The sequence below is a fragment of the Oryza glaberrima genome, chromosome 12, assembly GCF_000147395.1.
Source record: "Oryza glaberrima chromosome 12, OglaRS2, whole genome shotgun sequence".
NCBI classification, from domain to species: domain Eukaryota; kingdom Viridiplantae; phylum Streptophyta; class Magnoliopsida; order Poales; family Poaceae; genus Oryza; species Oryza glaberrima.
This window is the reverse complement of record NC_068337.1, coordinates 3,007,421-3,025,359: the sequence shown is the minus strand read 5'-3', so window position 1 is coordinate 3,025,359 and position 17,939 is coordinate 3,007,421. Positions and strand designations below refer to the sequence as shown.

Sequence of the window (17,939 nt, the reverse complement as noted above, 5' to 3'; positions counted from 1 at the left end):
CTTAGTGAATCGGAGAGTGATACCATGTATTGAGTGAGACACAAATCAAGTCCCATGCGAATACAAATGAATGGAGAGATGTCACAAAGTGAGTGTAGCTCAACTGATTAAGTTACTTGCAGTGGAAATCAACCCACCCGGATTTAAGTCCTAAACTTATTATGGGTACTTGAATTTATAACTAATTATTCTTTTAAAGGTAAATAGGTGATCTACATTCTTATTGACAGTGAGACATTTATGGTTTCTCAACATATGCCAACCCATTTTAATTTTGAAGGTTCTTGTGTAGAAGTAGAATTTGTGTGTATATGTTTATAGAAGTGAGCATGTGCGTGTAGTGAGCGTACCTGTTTGTAGTGTAGTAGTACTTCAAAGAAACAAAAGAACGGAGATGTCTAGAACTAGTAAGTTTATAGGAGATACCATTGACACGTAGTCGTTATCGAGTGGGATAATATAACAGATAAAAAGCACAGAAGCTAAGGTGGAAGGGTAGGAAGAAAAGGGACCATAATATGGGGAGATTAACCATTTTTTTTAATGAAAGAGGATTCACCATGTTGAAAAGGGAAAAGTTATTAGGGTTATGTGGCTGAAGCTGCGCTAGTGACCAATGAATATCAACAATGAGACGTACAGATTACGCAAGCTAGGAAGGATAATTTTAATTTCGTAAGAAAATATGAATCAAATAATTGGATAAAGCTAGGATATAGTGCACCACTACATAGTACATTATTTTCCCTAGCTAATGAGAAAGCGGTCCCCATTTTGATTCCTTTCCTCCATAATCAGTTCTATGGCATCAGCAACCCATTCTCACATTATCTGAAAAAGCAGTACGTACCATTCTCAGAAAGCAACATATATATCCCTGTAGCAGTCACAAGTTTATATCTATGATCAGAAGATAATTAAATTCAACTTTGTGGAAATAGTACGTACTACCAATGCTTATAATTGAATAGAATAAAAGGACTACTTGACCCCAACAGCTCAATGAATCAAATAGAACTTCACCATGTAAATAAATTATGTTTAACTTTAATGTTGCTTTTTTTTCCGCATACATAATAAATTATGATACAAGTATTATTGTAAGGCACTACGGACCTTTTTTTTTAAATGACACTACGGGCCTTTTCTTTGGTCCAATTAAAAACACAGCAGAAATAAGACATATTATCTTAATTCGTATGTTTGTGATGATTTAAAATTTTGTTCAGAAGATCATCATTTATGAACCTCGCAAAAAGGGTCTTTTTAATAATAGGAATCAAACCTCACAAGTCACAACAAGTAGTTCATTTCACATTAATCAGGAAAAAGATGTGTTCCAAAGGAGCCTTAAAAGGAAAATATTGTGAGATTTACCCATGGTACGCTGGCATATATAAGCAACTCAAGGATAGGAGCTTTTGTGCAGCAGAGGAGACAGAATCTCCAAATTTCATTTGTTGGAAGGGGCTAATAATACTAATCTTTTAAACTTTTAAGAAAGCTATAAATACATACTTCCTCCGTATTTTAATATATAACGCCGTTGACTTTTCGACCAACGTTTGACCATTCGTTTTAATCAAGTTTTTTGTGAAAATATGAAAAGATTTATGTCATACTTAAAGAACATTTGATGACGAATCAAGTCATAATAAAATAAATGATAATTATATAAATTTTTTGAAAAAGACGAATGGTCAAATGTTAGACAAAAAGTCAACGGTGTCATATATTAAAATATAGAGGTAGTAATTTACAACTACCAAACTTGACGGAGGCCAGGCCCCTGAGCCCCCTCCCTGACTCGCCCCTATTTAATTTTTCCCCCCTCTGTCCAAAGAAAAATCTAATTCTTGGTATATATCTGGACTATGTGTATATTCAGATACATCTTCAGGATTGGACTTTTTTTAGAAACGGTAAGAGTATGCTCTTACATTATATATAGAAGCATACATATGTAAACTTTCAAAATTGCATACGCATCACAAAAGTTAAATGTGCAGGCACAATTGTGGATATTAAGTACTAGTAGCTAGTAACTAACTTGTTAGGGGAAACGTAAAACTGAAAAAGAAAATCAGATCCAGCTTAATGATTTTTGTTTGAAGACATATCTACTAATGGTCCCTAAAGATACATGGTATATATGGCTAGATCTTCTGAAAATGAGTTAAAATGGGTGTGGCCACATCAAGTTGATTTGTCAAACATAGTGGTCCTTCTGGTCCAATCAGAAAAGAAATAAAGGAAAGTATCTTTCAAACAAAAAGCACTCAATAATTGTCCTATATTTTCAAGCCTTTTTTATTCAAGCTCACATGGATAAACAAATAAATGGTATTAACCATTTCCTATTGGACGTGTGCTTGGCAACTATCAAATGGTTTAGTTGCCTAATAACTTTTTTTTTTTACTCATCTCGACAAATTAAAGGAGTTACTTCCTCTTTTTTTTTTCTAGGGCCTCCAATCAAGCACTCCCCACCCTCCTCCCCGGCCAAGTGTGTTGCAATACCTCTTCAAGTATCTAATATAAGATTTTTCTTCCCCATCGTCATATTAATAAAGTGAAATGCATCTCTCCTGCATTTTCGAGGAAAAAAAGATATTCTTCCCTGGGTATAACTAGAATTTCTTGCTTGATCATAAAGCCAATTTAATGTGCACATAGTTTAGAACTATAAAAAAGGGCAAAAAAAAAAAACTCTAGAGCAAGCCACAATTTTTTTAAAAAAAAACACTCATCACCAAGACAATGAACTTGTGAAAGAGGCAAAGGGATAAATAAATAACCTAACAAACACAAAGACATATAACCAATTAACCAAATCACAAAAATATTAACCATAACAGCAAATTAAGACATACACCTGAGGATGAGGAAAGCAAAAGGGACAGAAGCTGCGGCGGTTCCTGCCCTTTTCTTCCACACAAAGCATATGAGTAGATTGAAATCGGACTGGCTAAGACATGGACATTTCCTAGTAGGAGTTCCTCTGACAAACTCACAGTCACACCCTGTGCCAGGAAACGCATTGCTATCAGCTCTCACCACATCCAATCTGAATTCTGAAATCTAGCTATGTGCATGTCCTATATCACCTGGGTCCTTTTGGGAATAGTATATCAGACATCATATCTGCATCTTTTGCTTTCCAATTTCCAATCCCTGCACAATATTGCACACACGCACACACATTAATTAACAGGGGGAGACTGAAAAGAACTTGTCTGAACAATGATGATGGGAGAAGTGGTGAGTATCTTAATACTAGTAACTCTTTCTGACCAACTTAATTATTATGTTCAACATGATATAATTCTCTTGTAGTAAATGAGAGGGTTTATTTTAGATGATGTAAACGAAAAGATATACTGGTACTGTTCTTCAGGAATTAACCCACGCCCATCTGCAACTTTCTTTTTTAATGGTCTATATGGAAAACGGTGTGTTGCTCAGCCAGCGTGGAGGTGCTAGGATCAAGCCGCCGGTCTTGGGTCGAACCAAAGGGTGCGTTTGGTTGGTTGGATATATTCATATAGGACTTGGCAGTCAATTTTTTAGGAATTTTTGTTGGTGCGAAAAAGTGAGATATGGCCATCGGGTACAAAATATTATGTGTAGATGCTGGATATCCAGCTTCGGGTGAATTGGATGCTGGATATCCAATTGACTGGATCGCGCGGCTTGGGGCCAGGACGTGCGCGTGTGCATTCTTGACCACCAACCAAACACACCCTAAGATACTAACCTCTTCCAAAATTAATATCACTGATACTACCCCGGTCCTAGTATCCCACATTTTTAGAGAACAGTGTGTGATGCAATGGCTGAAAAGTTGCCATTGCTACTCGCCAGGCCTGGATTTAACTCTAGGCTTCCTACCAGTTTTCCTTCCTATATCGATATCAAAGTTCCTCCTTTAATATCTATTTCTTTCGTCCTAAAATATAAGAAGTTTTAGAGTTGGATACGGGTATTAAAAAATTTGGTGGAACTAAATGAAGGAAGGTTGTGATTGGTTGAGAAAAGAAGATTGGTAGGGAATTTGAATAGTGAAAGGTTATGATTGGTTGAGAAGAGATATATAGGTGAAGAAGTTGTTATATTTTGAGACAAATTGTGAAAGACTAGAAGTTGCTATATTTTGGGAGAGAGAGAGAGAGTAGTGTTTTTTTAGAATTGTGCATGGCACATTAGTAGAAAATCTGCCAGTGCACACACTAGGCTTCCATTCGACTCCAGGTTATATCCACCTTTAATTTCTCCCTAATATATTCATATCAAATTCCTACTTTCATGTTCAGTGTTTTTAATGGTCTATGCCTCATGAGTTATTTTACGGTATTTAAGGATGTGCGTATCATATATTTTCTAGTAGAAAAATTAGTATCAGTCAGTATCTTAGGTACCACAAGGTAACAATAACAAATTTTGTACCTGATCCATTTGGATCTCATACAATTATATAAAAGAACACGTTAGAGTAACATTTTTAAATAGTAAAACACCGTAAAAACATATGGCATATGGTGTTCATTGTTGAGCTTGGTCTAGATCACTATTGTAGACACAAATGAAGCTATGTTTTCCATAACTCCATTTCTCACACTTGTCCCTGCAGGAATTTTGAAAGGCAAGCTAGGTAGTACTACAACACTAACAACCCATAATTTTGATGAAAACTAAAAATCATTTTAGCTAGATCTTGTAATAGATATAGGAAGAAAACAAAAGGCAAAGTTGGGAAAAGGCCTGTGTGGGGATTGTGATGAGGATAATGGCAGTGGGAGGTGGGTATCCCTCCTCTAGCTACCCACTGCCCTCTTTATTTCCTAACTCCAAAGACTCCACTGATTATCAGCCTCCTACCCCTACCTGTCAATTCCTTTCCCTTTCAGAGGAAGATGAGAGTAGACAATTAATTTATGTATGTTTTCTGTGGAGAAAGGGAGATACATGCATATGCAAGTACTTAAGGAGAGACTTCCACACATGAGTGATCAATAGATATTGTCATCCATGCTCTTGATACCTAGCTAGGTTCCATTTCTCACTATCCTCTTGACCTCCATTTTTTTTTCCTTTTCACTTCTCTTGTTCTTGCTACCTAAAGGGGGAGGAGGAGGAGGAAAAGGGAGGAAGAAGAGACCCATTCTTATTCTAATATACAGTACTTAGCACGTGTTCCAGCTCAATCCTTGAGGTAATTAACAAAGCTAATCAGCAATCCCAATGGAGTATTGTGTGACTTTGTGTTTGCTTATGTGTTATACACATGCATATGCACTCTTTGGTTGTTAAATCAGCTGATGAAGATGGATGGATCACCTTTTGTTTTGTTTCTCTTCTTAATTTTTTATGTGCTAGCTAGAGATGCTTCTCCTACATCTCTATCTTTCTCTTTCTCTTTTTTTTTCCTCTCATGCATGACTTGAGTTCTTGCATGGTTCCCTCCTCTCCTACATATAGCATATATACATCTCTCTCACAAAAAGGGAAAAGGTGTGCATACATGGCTCCAATTTTAGCCCACTCTTGACACTCTCCTCAATTCACTAATAATATACTACATATATTATTTCCTAATTTCCATGGTTCAATTGTAGCAGCTAGATCTCTCTTGTTTGATTCTGAAATATAATTAATTAGTTTTGTTATGATTTGGTGGTTGATTGATCTTGCTTATTGATGAGCTTCTTGGTTAATTTCTTGGCTTCTTGTCACAGGCAAATTCACAGCTTTGTCATAGGAATCATACACTAGTTGTCCAAGAATCTCAGCGTATTTGCTACGTAGATCAAGTAGACAAGCTTGAATTGTTCGATCGATCGGGTCGTCGGAGTTGGGGGCCACCGCGATGGCGGCGTACTTCACCGGCGGCGGCGCCGGCACCGACGTCGTCCAGGCCGCCGGCACCGACGGCCTGCAGACGCTCTACCTCATGAACCCCAGCTACGTCGGCTTCACGGACGCCGCCGCGGCGCCCGGCGGCGGCGCCGCCGCCGCCAACATGGTGTTCCTCAACTCGGCGGTGAGCACCCTCACGCCGGCGAGCTTCGGCCACCACCACCAGCCGACACCGGCGGCGCAGCACTTCGTCGGCATCCCTCTCCAGTCGGGGTACAACCTGTGGGGCCCTGACGCCACCGGCGGCAACGACGTGTCGCCGCCACGCCACGGCGCCCAGCAGCAAGCGCCAGCAGCAGCTGGCACGTCGGCGGCGGCGGTCAGCCCCGTGCTGAGCCTGTCGTCGCGTGAGGCGGCGCCGCCGGTCACCGTGGCCGCCGCCGCCGCCGCCGCCGTCCCCGGCGGCACGGACCAGGAGAAGGTGGTGATGCGCTCCAGGTACCTGAAGGCGGCGCAGGAGCTGCTCGACGAGGCGGTGAGCGTCAGCAAGGGCGCCGCGACGGCGGTGAAGAAGAAGGAGGACTCGGAGGGCGGCGTGTCCGGTGGCGGCGGCGGTGCGGAGGACGGTGGCGGCAGCAAGAGCGGCGCCGCCGCCGAGATGTCGATGGCGGAGCGGCAGGAGCTGCAGATGAAGAAGAGCAAGCTACTGAACATGCTCGACGAGGTAATTAGTGTAATTCATAATTAAGTACTTAATTATTTACCAGCCTAAGCTTCAGTAATAAAGAAGCAAGTGTAACTGAACCGATCACTGCACTGTTCAAGTGTTCATGGTTTTTCTTGCAACTGACTGATGATATATATATATATATATATATATATATATATATATATATATATATATATATATATATATATATATATATATATATATATATATCCTCTGTCGGTGGCAACTAATCCTGATAGGCACTGGACACTGCAAATATTTTCCTCTCTATTTACTCACATATTAATATTTTGATTCTACAATTTTAATTAGTTTTTAATCCTCGTCTAGAAATTATCTTTTTTTTGTAATTTATTGGTATATATAATACAATATCCTTACGTGTTCCAATATCCAAACATGTTACTTTTTCTTGACCAATCAATGCAATGCCCTGCTAATTCGGTGACTGGAAAATCACCCAATTTTAAGAGAAAACAAAAAACAAGAAGATAAAGCAGTGATGTGGCTAATGCACCATACTGCTTTTGTGGCTAGCTAGCTAATCATGAATGAACATGAACTGATAAGATTAGATAAGCACAAGAAGAATAATTTATACTTGTTTCAGTTGTGCACTACTCCAACTTTAATTGGATTGCTTGCTGCCTGATCAAATATACAGTCTCTCATTTGTCTGTACGGGCTGGTTTGGTTTGAGGCCTCAATTAGACTTACCAATATTTGACAATTTTAATAGTGTTTAATGTCTATTTGGTTTGAAGTCAAATTTTGGCATGCCTAAGAAAATAGGCCATTTCAATAGTGAACTTAGACTATTTTGGCTTCAATCCAAATATAACTTTACCTTACCAAAATTAGTCATGCCAAAATTTGTCAAAATTTGGCACTGACAAAATTTAGTAAGGCCTATTTAGGCCACAAACAAAACCAACCCTACACTACTTCACTATAGTATATATTAATAGGTTTTTTTATCAATTTAATTCACTAAATTTAACTTTTGTTTAAGATGATAAAATAACAACCTACCTTTACTTCCCAAAAAAACTACAACCATCTATTACACAACCCACTTAGGAAAATAAAATTTATGAATTAAGAATACAAAGACTAAAAACTAACATACATTTATCCAATTCTACTTGTAATAAATCCTCCTCATCTGAAGTTGGCAAATAACTAATTAAATGACTGTTGTATTTAATTAACTAAAGTAATTAGTGGTAATTAACTTGTGCAGGTGGAGCAGCGGTACAGGCAGTACCACCGGCAGATGCAGGGGGTGGCGGCGGCGTTCGAGGCGGCGGCGGGGGCCGGGTCGGCGACGACTTACACGTCGCTGGCGCTGCGCACCATCTCGCGGCAGTTCCGGTGCCTCCGCGACGCCATCGCGGCGCAGGTCAGGGCGGCGAGCCGGGGGCTCGGGGAGGACTGCGGCGACGACGAGGGCGGCGGCGGCGGCGGGAGGACGACGGTGGGGTCGCGGCTGCGGTTCATCGACCATCAGCTCCGGCAGCAGCGCGCGATGCAGCAGCTTGGCATGGTGCACGCCGCCGCCGCCGGTGGCGCCGCCGGCGGCGGGTGGCGGCCGCAGCGTGGCCTCCCCGAGCGCGCCGTCTCCGTCCTCCGCGCTTGGCTCTTCGAGCATTTCCTCCACCCGTAAGTAATCAAATTTTGAATTTTAAAATTTAAATTTGTAGTTGATTTTAGGGGTTTTTTCTTATTTTCCTTTTTTAAAAACAAGCCTTAGTTTTTAAGCCACTAATAATACAAATATAATAGTTTGCTTCACTCAATATTTTTCCACAGCTCAATTTCTCAAAGAAAAAAAACAACATGTATTTCCAAAGATGAGCAGTTGATGGCAAAATATTAAAATGGCATGCTCCATAAGATATTATTGAAATGTACAAGATTTGTTTCAAATAAAAACATCCATGCATCTCCCCCAAAATCGTACTAGAAACATGTAGGGCCTTGCACCTTGTCTCTTCTTCCCTGCAAAAAAAAATAAGTACTACTACATGTAAATGCATATGCAGACTCTAATTAATACCTCCTTCGTCACATAAAAAAACTCAATTATAGTTGTGAATCTAAAATATAAGTGTTTAGGTTTAAAATTAGGATTGGTTTTTTTTATAGCACGAAGTAGTACTGTTTAAAGCTTTAATTCTTCATCAGCATATATAGTACTCCTACTATTACATGAACACGTAGAGACAAGTGATCAAGCTGCATTTTCGAGTGCACGCTCAAATCGGTGAATGAATATTTCCTCGTGTCGACGCCTCATTGGTCGCTGAGATTCGTTGTGACGTCATGCAGATACCCCAAGGATTCGGACAAGGTCATGCTCGCCAAGCAAACAGGCCTCACCAGGAGCCAGGTACGTACGTATACGTCTACGTACAATACTACGTCTACGTATGTTTGAAGTACGTGTACGTATTTGTAGGTGTCGAACTGGTTCATCAACGCGAGGGTGAGGCTGTGGAAGCCAATGGTGGAGGAGATGTACGCCGAGGAGACCAAGGCCAAGGAGGAGGAGGAGGAGGAGCACGACGCGGCGGCGGCCGCCGCCGGCGACCGTGGCGGCGTGGCGGAGCAGGCTCCGAGTAAACCGGACGACAGTGCTGGCATTGGCATGTCGTCGTCGTCGCCGGCGGCGGCGGCGTCCAGGTCAGTTGGTGTGCACGCCGGAGACCAGCACGCTCAGGCGAGCTTCTACGGCGGCGGCGGCGGCGGCGACGATCCGTTCCAGTGCAGGATCAAGAAGGCGAGGACGACGACGGCGGACGAGCCGGCGGCGGCCGCGGCGTTCCACGTCTCCGGCGAGGCCGCCGTGAGCCACCGGGAGCTGCTAATGAAGTTCACGGAGGCCGGCGGCGAGGGCGTGAGAACGGGCCACCCGCACGTCAACGACGACGACGACGACGTCCCTGGCGGCGCCGGCGGGTACTCGCTGTTCACGGCGGCGCAGTACGGGCATCAGTTCGGCTCGGACCATTTCGCATTCGCCGGGCACGGCGGCGGAGGCGGCGGCGGCGTGTCGCTCACGCTCGGCCTCCCGCACGGCGCCGACCAGACGCCGGCGTCGTTTCTCATGGGCGCCGGCGCCGGCAGCGACGGCGGCGGCGCGCCGGTGACGACGGCCGGCTACGACATGAACATGCAGAGCACCAAGTCGTTGGCTGCTCAGCTCATGAGAGACTTCGTGGCATAGTGATTAGTACAGACATAATTAATTAATTAGTTAGTTAATTAGGGAATGTGTTCATATAGAAATAAGGGTTAAGCCTTGACATGCTTGAGATTACTCATTGGTATATATATATTGGGATGTAAACATGTACATGGGAGTATTGGATAATGTATACAGTAGATATATACAGGACAGTATAGCTAGAGAATTCTGACAGGAATTTCTAGTTCACAGATTGACACAATTATCTGATTATAAAACAAAGTAAATGTGGTTTGGAACTTTGAATTTTGAAGAGCATTTAGCAGTTGGTAACTTGAGAGAAGATTGGAGAATTGCAGCTGAACTAATGATATGAAAATGAACCTTCAGAATTTGTCACCCTTCATGCAAATATGCAATCAGAAACTGAGCTCTGGATCAGTTAAAAAGTGCCTATAAAAGAGCCTTTCACAGTCATGCACGCATGCTAAACAAAATGGACTCAGGATTTGCATTCAGTAGATCATCAACAAGACAAAATTCACTAATAACGCCAACAAACACATCAGTAGCAAACTGAAACAAGATTATACAAGCAAAACATGGCCCAAGGATCATTCTGACTGATTGTCCATGTCTCGATGCATCATCATCTACCGTCAGGCTTTTCTTTCTACGGGTGTGTTGCCTACTGAACAGGAAGAGCACTGTATTTTCGACAAGGATCCAGCTCTTAGTGCACACTGACAATGCTAGTCATGGCAGGAGAGTGAACTGAAGCTCCCACTCTTAGCACTTCAGAAGTTCAGAGATTCAGATGCCTCTGATAATGTTCCCCTACTCGTTTTCTCACCTAAGATGGCCTGTTGCTGGTATAACCGGATGTTGCACAATCCCAGGAGGTATTTTTACATTGTTAGGATTATCTCCCACGCCTCCTCCGCCGCCATCACAGCTCGGTTCCAACAAGCGCATAAGCGAGAGGAAGATTTCCATTCTAGTCACATCCCTGTTGGCCTGCATGGGTATAATCAAATGTTACGGCATGTAGGATAAGATGTTCTTGCATTCATAGTGAACCAAAACTAGAGAGCTTTCTCAAATACATTGCGCTGCTTACCTCAACGGTGAAGCGAGCCCAGATTTTATTTTTGCGTGCTTCCATCACACCCCTCAAGATAGTTAATCCAAGTCCTTTGATGAAGTCAGCTATCTCCAAGAAGATCCCTCTATCCTCACAGAGCATCTGAATAGGCACCACCGTCAACAAACGGAAAGCAGTGTTTGTGCATCAAGAATCACAAAATACTAGTTCTACAAAGAACCAGCAATAACAGAATGATTTACCTCCACAAGCATCTGACGAGGCCGATCAAGATCTTCAACAATGATTGGGCATGTCATAGATTGACTGCCAACATCAAAAGCCCAAGTAGCACCACCTTCAAAGTAATCTTTCAGAAGCGGGCCATTCTCACCACCACCATGTATCTGTTCACAGTTCACCAATAGCACAGCAATGACATCAGGTTTGCAACATTAATTTCTCTTTGAATATGCTGCAAGCTAGTCTATTCATTGTGACGCTAGAAAATGATAGGAATTGTATACCTTTGATTCGTTAGAATCCTTGAGGTTGTCTGCATGCTTCGTCACACTTTGCAAGAAAACCATGTGCTTAATGGTCTTTTCCAATAATGCATCAATGCTACACTGTTGGCAATTGACATGAGGCTAGCCATCAGCACACAACAGAATTTACATCCAAACTAAATTCAATGGGATTCAAGATCTAAATAATCATAAAGGACATTTAAAGTGTGAGGGTGAACAAGAGGATACCTTTGCCCCATTAGGTACTAGTTCCCGCAGCTCCTTTATACGATCTTGAATAAGCTGGCGGTCCTTTGGCCGTGGCTTAGGACTCTCTCCTGGTCTAGATCTCTTCCGATTTGCCTTGTTTGCTGTATCCAGACCTTTGCTGTTTGAGGCAGACACGCTTTCACATTTCATGTTCTGTCCACTCTCAATCCAGAGGCGTATCTGAGATTTCTGCACTCCATTGTTTTGGGAAAGACAACCATCTTCAGCCTTTTCTAGGAAACATGGTTGTTTGACAAAATTTGAAACTGCCAACTCATTCTTGATTAGCAAAGGTGGAGCACCAGATGACTTGCATTGCTTCGTTTCTTTTGAGCCACAGTAAGAAGTGCTAGGAATGTCTGTCAACGAAGTCTTGCACGAGGCACTGTCACCAGAGATCTGCTTGCCACCAGGATTAACATTCGAGATAACCGCATCCAATAGTTGGTCAGTATCAGTGAGCGAAAAAATCCCAGAATAAGAAAATTCATCCTCCTGTGCACCGAAGGCTGGTGAACTGTCAAGATAAATTGAGGATTCAGGTGCATCTCTGTCTGAACTCTGAGGCTTTGCAGTGTTCCAGGAGAGGTCACCATCCAAACTGCGGTGCAATTGATGAAAATCAGTACCAAATATATCAAACAAATCATTTTCTGTACTAGGATCCATAAGAAATGAGGAGGTTCTCTCATTAGAAATGTCTAGGATCTTGTGTCGGTCCATATTTTTCGCATCCTGCGTGCTTACAGCAGCACTGGAGTCATTGACTTCATTTGTCTTCTTGTTTTGGCACATATGCTCTGGGTTAAACTGACGAGTGGTTGTTTTCAAACCACTCGAAACTTGGACATCAGAACCAGAGGATGGAGCTGCGGGGTCTTGAAATGATTGTCTTCTGGGATTCTCCATTTTCACAATGAATTGAGCAGAGTGGGGGAATTTATATGAAACAGATGGTTTATACCCTGCCATCCCAGCAGTGGAACTGCATCTTTGGTCTAAAACTTGACTAGACGTACCATTGTTATACAAGTTAGCCTCAACTACTCTAGGACCTGCTTGGAGAAAATCAAAACTCCCATGACTATTCAGAAAAGCCGGCACCTCATCCCCTCCATGAAATAGACTCGTGTTAGTATTTTCATGGACAACAGGGTTCCGGCATGAAAGGGATTTTAACAGAACATTTCTGGGCCCTGATGACTCTTCCATGTTCCCGTGTTCTACTTGTCCAATGTTGTTCGTCAACAATGGATATTTTTCCACTGATGCTGAGATAGACGAGATAAAACCTGAGCTCATAGCACTACTGTGTGTGTTAATATCAACTCTCCTGTCACTATAAGGGAGCTGCTGTCTGAACCTCATATCAGGAGCATATAAGACTTGCTCTCTAATGGCTTGATCATTTCTCTGTGCAACCTTAAGTAAGGAAGTGTTCCTGCCCGTGTTTGCTGATGTGCTACTTGACAAGGCTCGGGCATCATGACCATAGCACTGTTCATAAGGGTGTATACTTGGGAGACCATGTAAAGATCGTGACTGAACTTTCTGGCTCAAATCATTTTTGGCTGAAGCAGATGCGACCATACTCGACCGGTTGTTTAGCTGACAGCACAGCTTCTTATATTGTTGCACAGAGCTTATGTTTTCCAGAATCTGTAAGAAAATAAAGCATTCATAAGCTCTAACATAAATAATTTAGAAAGCATAAACAACAAAGCTTAGCAGAGCTCTACTGTCCTAATGGTTATGGTAAAACTCAGAAGTGGATTCTCTTAATGCAGTTAGCTGAGTCTTTTCCCCCCTTTTCTTCACAACAATCCTAAGGGCTAGACACATAGCAGAGAGAATAATTCGTTCTTGTTTTCAACTTCCCAATACCATCCACAAGGAGGATGGGTTCTCCTAGGACCTTACCACAAATATATATATATACACATATAGGGACCCAGAGAACAGAATATTTGACCAGTCAACAATGTAAATGCCATAAAATAGTACGTCATGGCCCATATGATAAAACATAAGAGAACAAACTTCAAGACATGTAGGATGATCTAGTATATACTAATCTATGAAAACTTTATTATCTTACCACACTAGTAGAGCCTAGCTGCAGCACACCACGTGGTAACACAGGTATAATTGCAATGGTCTGCAGAGCAAGTAACTTGTTAAGAACTAGGAAGTAAACAATCCATATAATCTAGTACTAGCATGCAAGGACCAAAATTCCACTAACCTTAATGCCAGCTCTGAACTGATTGTTCATCTCAGCAGCAACCTGACCGTCATTAGTAAAACCATTAGCTCATTGTTCATTACAACAAGAACAACAACAACAACAAAAAAAAAACTCGAATTTCCAATTCAAAATCTCCAAAACAAGTAAGAAAGAGAAAATTATAGATCCTCATGAAAAGTAGATCATGGTTAACTTCAGCATCAGGGAAAACAGTATCAAGAAGAACCTCCATAGACATTTCAACTTATTCACATGTCCATTTGTGTGCTTCTGCAACTAGCTCATCACAGTGACCACTCATTATTCAGCTAACCATTAAGCAAACTACACTAGATGCCAAAGTTTGAAGACCACAAGGAACATAAAGGTGAGGACAAAACAACCCCACAGGGATTGTTGGATTGTTATAAATCCCCTGACTCCACGCTTTAAATGAGGCAGCAGCAGCAAAAATGGACCAGACAAAACCGAAATTGGGTAACATTTATACCAGTTCACAAGAAAGGAAGAGGAAACCACACTACCTCGGATCTGAGCCCGTGATCATTGGCAGTTTCATGGACAATCCATTGATGATTCCCAGTGAATGCAGCACGGCCAATGGTACTGAAGGACAACAAGTGAAGAATCCATCCAATTAATGAAAACAATAAACCAACAAGATTGCATTAGCTAATACTGTACTTAACCCCATTAATACTCAAACCAAAGAAACGATCATATTCTTTTGCTTACCCTTCTCCAACAACATGAACCTGCGAGGCCATGATCTTCCTAACAAGCGTGCAGACGGCGCCGCCGGACTCGCACCCAGCCTCAGAAGCCTCAGATCCAGCAGAGCACGATGCGTGGCCGCAGAAGCCATCCTCCCACACCAAATGCCTTCAGAATGCACAAAAATGTTGAAGAGAATCACCATCAAAGATGCCAAATTCACAGCACATTCTCAGCATTCCATCCTGCTCCCCCAAAATCACTAGTCATTTCATCTTCTTCTTTTCCCCCACTAACTTGTAGTATCTATTTCATATTCCGGTAAAAGTACTACTACTACTAGATAGTATCCAGTATCAAGAAACCGAGCAGCAGCAGCAGCAGCAGCAGGCGAGGAATATACCCACGCGAATCTTCTCCTTCCTTCCCCGCGCGCACGCTTGGCAAAACGAAATCTAGCGGGAATGGGAATGTCGAACAAGAATCCAAACCGAACAAAAAATGGGCATTGAAATCCCCTTTTTCTTTTCTTTTGTTCTCTTGCAAAGATGGAGCAGGAGGAGAGAAGGTTGAGAGAGAGAGAGAGAGAGAGAGAGGGGCTTACACGGGGTCGGCGGCGCCGATGGCCTTCCAGAAGACGGAGTACGACCACCGGGCCTCCTCGCACAGCCGCCGCAGCGCATCACCGACGGCCATCCTCCTCCTCGGAAACCCTAGCTAAGCTCCCTCCCTTCCTCCCAGGAGGAGTAAATAAAGAAGAAGAAGAAGAAGAAAAGAAAGGGAAGACCAAAAGCAGCAAAGAACCCTGCTTTCTCTTTCTCCTCCTCCTCTCTTAGGCGCCGCGGAAGCTGGCGCGCCCGGCCTGCTTCGCGCGGAGCCCGCCGCCCCTCCTCGCCGGAATCCTAACCCCGCCGCCGCCGCTCCTCGCCGCCACAGAGGCAGCAGCCATGAGATGGGCCCCACCCGCCGCCACGTCAGCCTCAGCAGAACCAGCCGCCAAGCCAAGCCAAACCAAACCAGCTGAGCTCGGATTTTGGCCGGAATCTTAATCTCTCTCGCTCGCTTCTCTTCCTCTTCTTCCTCTTCTTCTTCTTCTTCCTCAATCCTCACACACACACACACTCTTCTTCTCCTCTTCTTGGGAGTCTTGGGGTCCTAGCTTGGCTAGCTTAGCTTAGGTAGGGTTGAAGCTTGGGGGTTGGGTGGTGCCGTGCAGCTTGCAATTGCAGAGCTTGGCTTTCTCTTTTGTTGCTTTCTTCTCGCCTCCCTTGCTTTGTTTCCCTTTTCCTTTCTCCCCCCTCGCGCCTCCCGAGGCACACACGCATCATTCTCTCCACCGGGGGCAAAACCGGTATTATCTTTCTCTATTATATACTAGTATTAGAAGTATTATCTATCTCCCTTTTTGCTTTTCACTGATGAATCTGAAAATCTGAAGAGCTTCTCCTACGGTTTGTTTGAAGAGCTTCTCACGTATGCAGCTTTTTCTATAATAAAAAGCTTTCGTAAAGAGATCAATTTTTTCTTTAGATTTTGGGAAGTTGTAGTTGTGAAATTTAGAAAATGAATTATTTAAAAGGTGGGAAACCTAGTTTCTCTGTATTCTCAGAAGCTCACTCCAACCAGCTACTTTTCTAGGTTTTGAGTTTCCCGAACAGGTCTCTAGTATGATTGAAGCCATATCTCATTTAAGGATGGGGATTATGCGTTGATGAGCACCGTAAAAAATATGTGTGTTATTTGTTAGGTGCAATTACTCGTGGATTGATCGTGCTTGTTTCTATTGGTTCTTTGGATCTAGAGATATTATATGGGAAGTCACCATCGTTACCTCTTATGTCTTTCGGTCATTGTTGATGCCACTGTAGAGATTGTATAGCTCATCGTATGTTTGTAACTTTGGAGGAGAGGATTGATTGTCTATAGAAGGAAATTAGTGGTGAGATTGACATATGAATTTGATTTTTAGTTTAAGCCCCTTGTTTGGCAACGGTGATAAGAATTGAGTGGAATTTTTAGATAGGAACTATATTTTAAGTGATGATTGAGGACTGAGATTTGTTTAGTCGTCATAGGGAGAGAATTCTCTCCCGACTCTCACAACTATACTAGGTATTAAAAAGTGGGGAGTTCGTTCACCAATTCCTTATTCGTACACCATCAAATCTCTCATGTCTTCTTAAAAATGAGCCATATATTCCTCTAACTTCCCTTCCAAACCAAAATACACCGTTCGCAATAACATTGTCCCTGTTAATGCAAAGAAAACTGCTCAGTCATGCTTTAGCATAGGATACTTATTTACTTTAAGAATGATTATGGACATAGTATATAGAGATGAATTGAATATACATATGATAAGCCTAGCAAATTACAATATCTAAATAATGCTAATGTAGAAAGCTTTTGGAGAAATCATAGTTTGAGAATCATGGCACAAATAAACAATAAGTCTGTAAGTTGAAATGAGCACTTTCTTGGATGAGGTTCAAGTGGTTCATTTGTACAATTGTGATTATATAGAGCAGGAGGGGACATAGTGGTTGTTCGCTAGCCCGTGTTGTAGTGGTTTGGACTGCACTGTACAGCCTAGTCGTTCAGCTTCATCAACAGATCGATCGAGAAACCACATCATAGCAACATGAACGCCAAGCTCTCCCCTGTGACGCTATTAAAACCACTGTAGCAACTAGTTATTCCTAACAGTCCCATATTGTATTATTTAGTGTAATATTTGGTTACATACAAAGAAATAGTGAAAGCATAGCAAATTGAGCTGAATAGTCTACTAAGGAATATAGCTATTTTATCGATGATGAATAAGGCATGCGATTGTTTACTAGAATGTTGAGATAACTACTAATTGGAAGCGGATATCCTACCATTATACCAGGAAACTTTAAGTCACCGATCTGATCCATATAGCAAACTGGACTTACATGTTACTGTGATCCAAAGTCACCTACTTTAAAAAAAAAAGAGGATCCTATTTCTACAAATTACTTTCACTACTCTGCATATGCTATTTATGCTAGTTAGATGTCATGTACTCATGCTAAATAAGTACATATAAGGCTACCTAAAAGCACGCAATGCGAAAAATCATATTACGACAAAACTGCTAGATCAGACGTGACATGTTCAAAGTTGAAAGTGATGAGAAGAGGTTACCGTGCAATTCATAGATGATCCAAATCTTAATAATAAAATCTAAAAGTGTCATCCTGTGACGAGGCTTCAAGCAATCTACCAGCTGATTAGAATTCTCAATCTTCTGCTTTTGCTCTCAAGAAAAAAAGGAATATAAATCCGAGAAGCTTTCGTCACATTTGGCCAAG

The 17,939-nt window shown here is 42.1% G+C and overlaps 2 protein-coding genes across 2 annotated transcripts; one reads left to right on the top strand and one right to left on the bottom strand.

Moving 5' to 3' along the window:
* Positions 1–4,868: 4,868 nt before the first annotated feature.
* Positions 4,869–10,082, top strand: LOC127757158 (BEL1-like homeodomain protein 1). Its single transcript, XM_052282600.1, has 5 exons — positions 4,869–5,212; positions 5,736–6,580; positions 7,830–8,248; positions 8,918–8,978; positions 9,048–10,082. Exons 2-5 carry the CDS (start codon positions 5,867–5,869, stop codon positions 9,813–9,815), a joined length of 1,962 nt encoding a protein of 653 aa, XP_052138560.1. The 5' UTR covers positions 4,869–5,212; positions 5,736–5,866; the 3' UTR covers positions 9,816–10,082.
* Positions 10,083–10,299: 217 nt separating this feature from the next.
* On the bottom strand, positions 10,300–15,887 carry LOC127757156 (transcription factor LHW-like). The gene is made up of 10 exons (XM_052282598.1): positions 15,206–15,887; positions 14,623–14,769; positions 14,412–14,493; positions 13,885–13,926; positions 13,738–13,797; positions 11,619–13,298; positions 11,388–11,489; positions 11,124–11,267; positions 10,897–11,022; positions 10,300–10,793 (listed from the first exon to the last, which is right to left on the bottom strand). The coding sequence occupies exons 1-10, from the start codon at positions 15,295–15,297 to the stop codon at positions 10,626–10,628; spliced, it is 2,643 nt and encodes an 880-aa protein (XP_052138558.1). The 5' UTR covers positions 15,298–15,887; the 3' UTR covers positions 10,300–10,625.
* Positions 15,888–17,939: the final 2,052 nt, after the last annotated feature.

What these genes read in the sequence shown, in the direction of transcription:
- LOC127757158 (XM_052282600.1), top strand. Translation starts at nt 5,867, where the DNA reads ATGGCGGCGTACTTCACCGGCGGCGGCGCCGGCACCGACGTCGTCCAG. An exon ending in TACTGAACATGCTCGACGAG is followed by an intron (nt 6,581 to 7,829) that starts GTAATTAGTGTA and finishes TAACTTGTGCAG; the next exon opens with GTGGAGCAGCGGTACAGGCA. An exon ending in TTCGAGCATTTCCTCCACCC is followed by an intron (nt 8,249 to 8,917) that starts GTAAGTAATCAA and finishes GACGTCATGCAG; the next exon opens with ATACCCCAAGGATTCGGACA.
- LOC127757156 (XM_052282598.1), bottom strand. Translation starts at nt 15,297, where the DNA reads ATGGCCGTCGGTGATGCGCTGCGGCGGCTGTGCGAGGAGGCCCGGTGG. An exon ending in TAGTACCTAATGGGGCAAAG is followed by an intron (nt 11,490 to 11,618) that starts GTATCCTCTTGT and finishes AATTGCCAACAG; the next exon opens with TGTAGCATTGATGCATTATT. An exon ending in GGGCTCGCTTCACCGTTGAG is followed by an intron (nt 10,794 to 10,896) that starts GTAAGCAGCGCA and finishes ATACCCATGCAG; the next exon opens with GCCAACAGGGATGTGACTAG.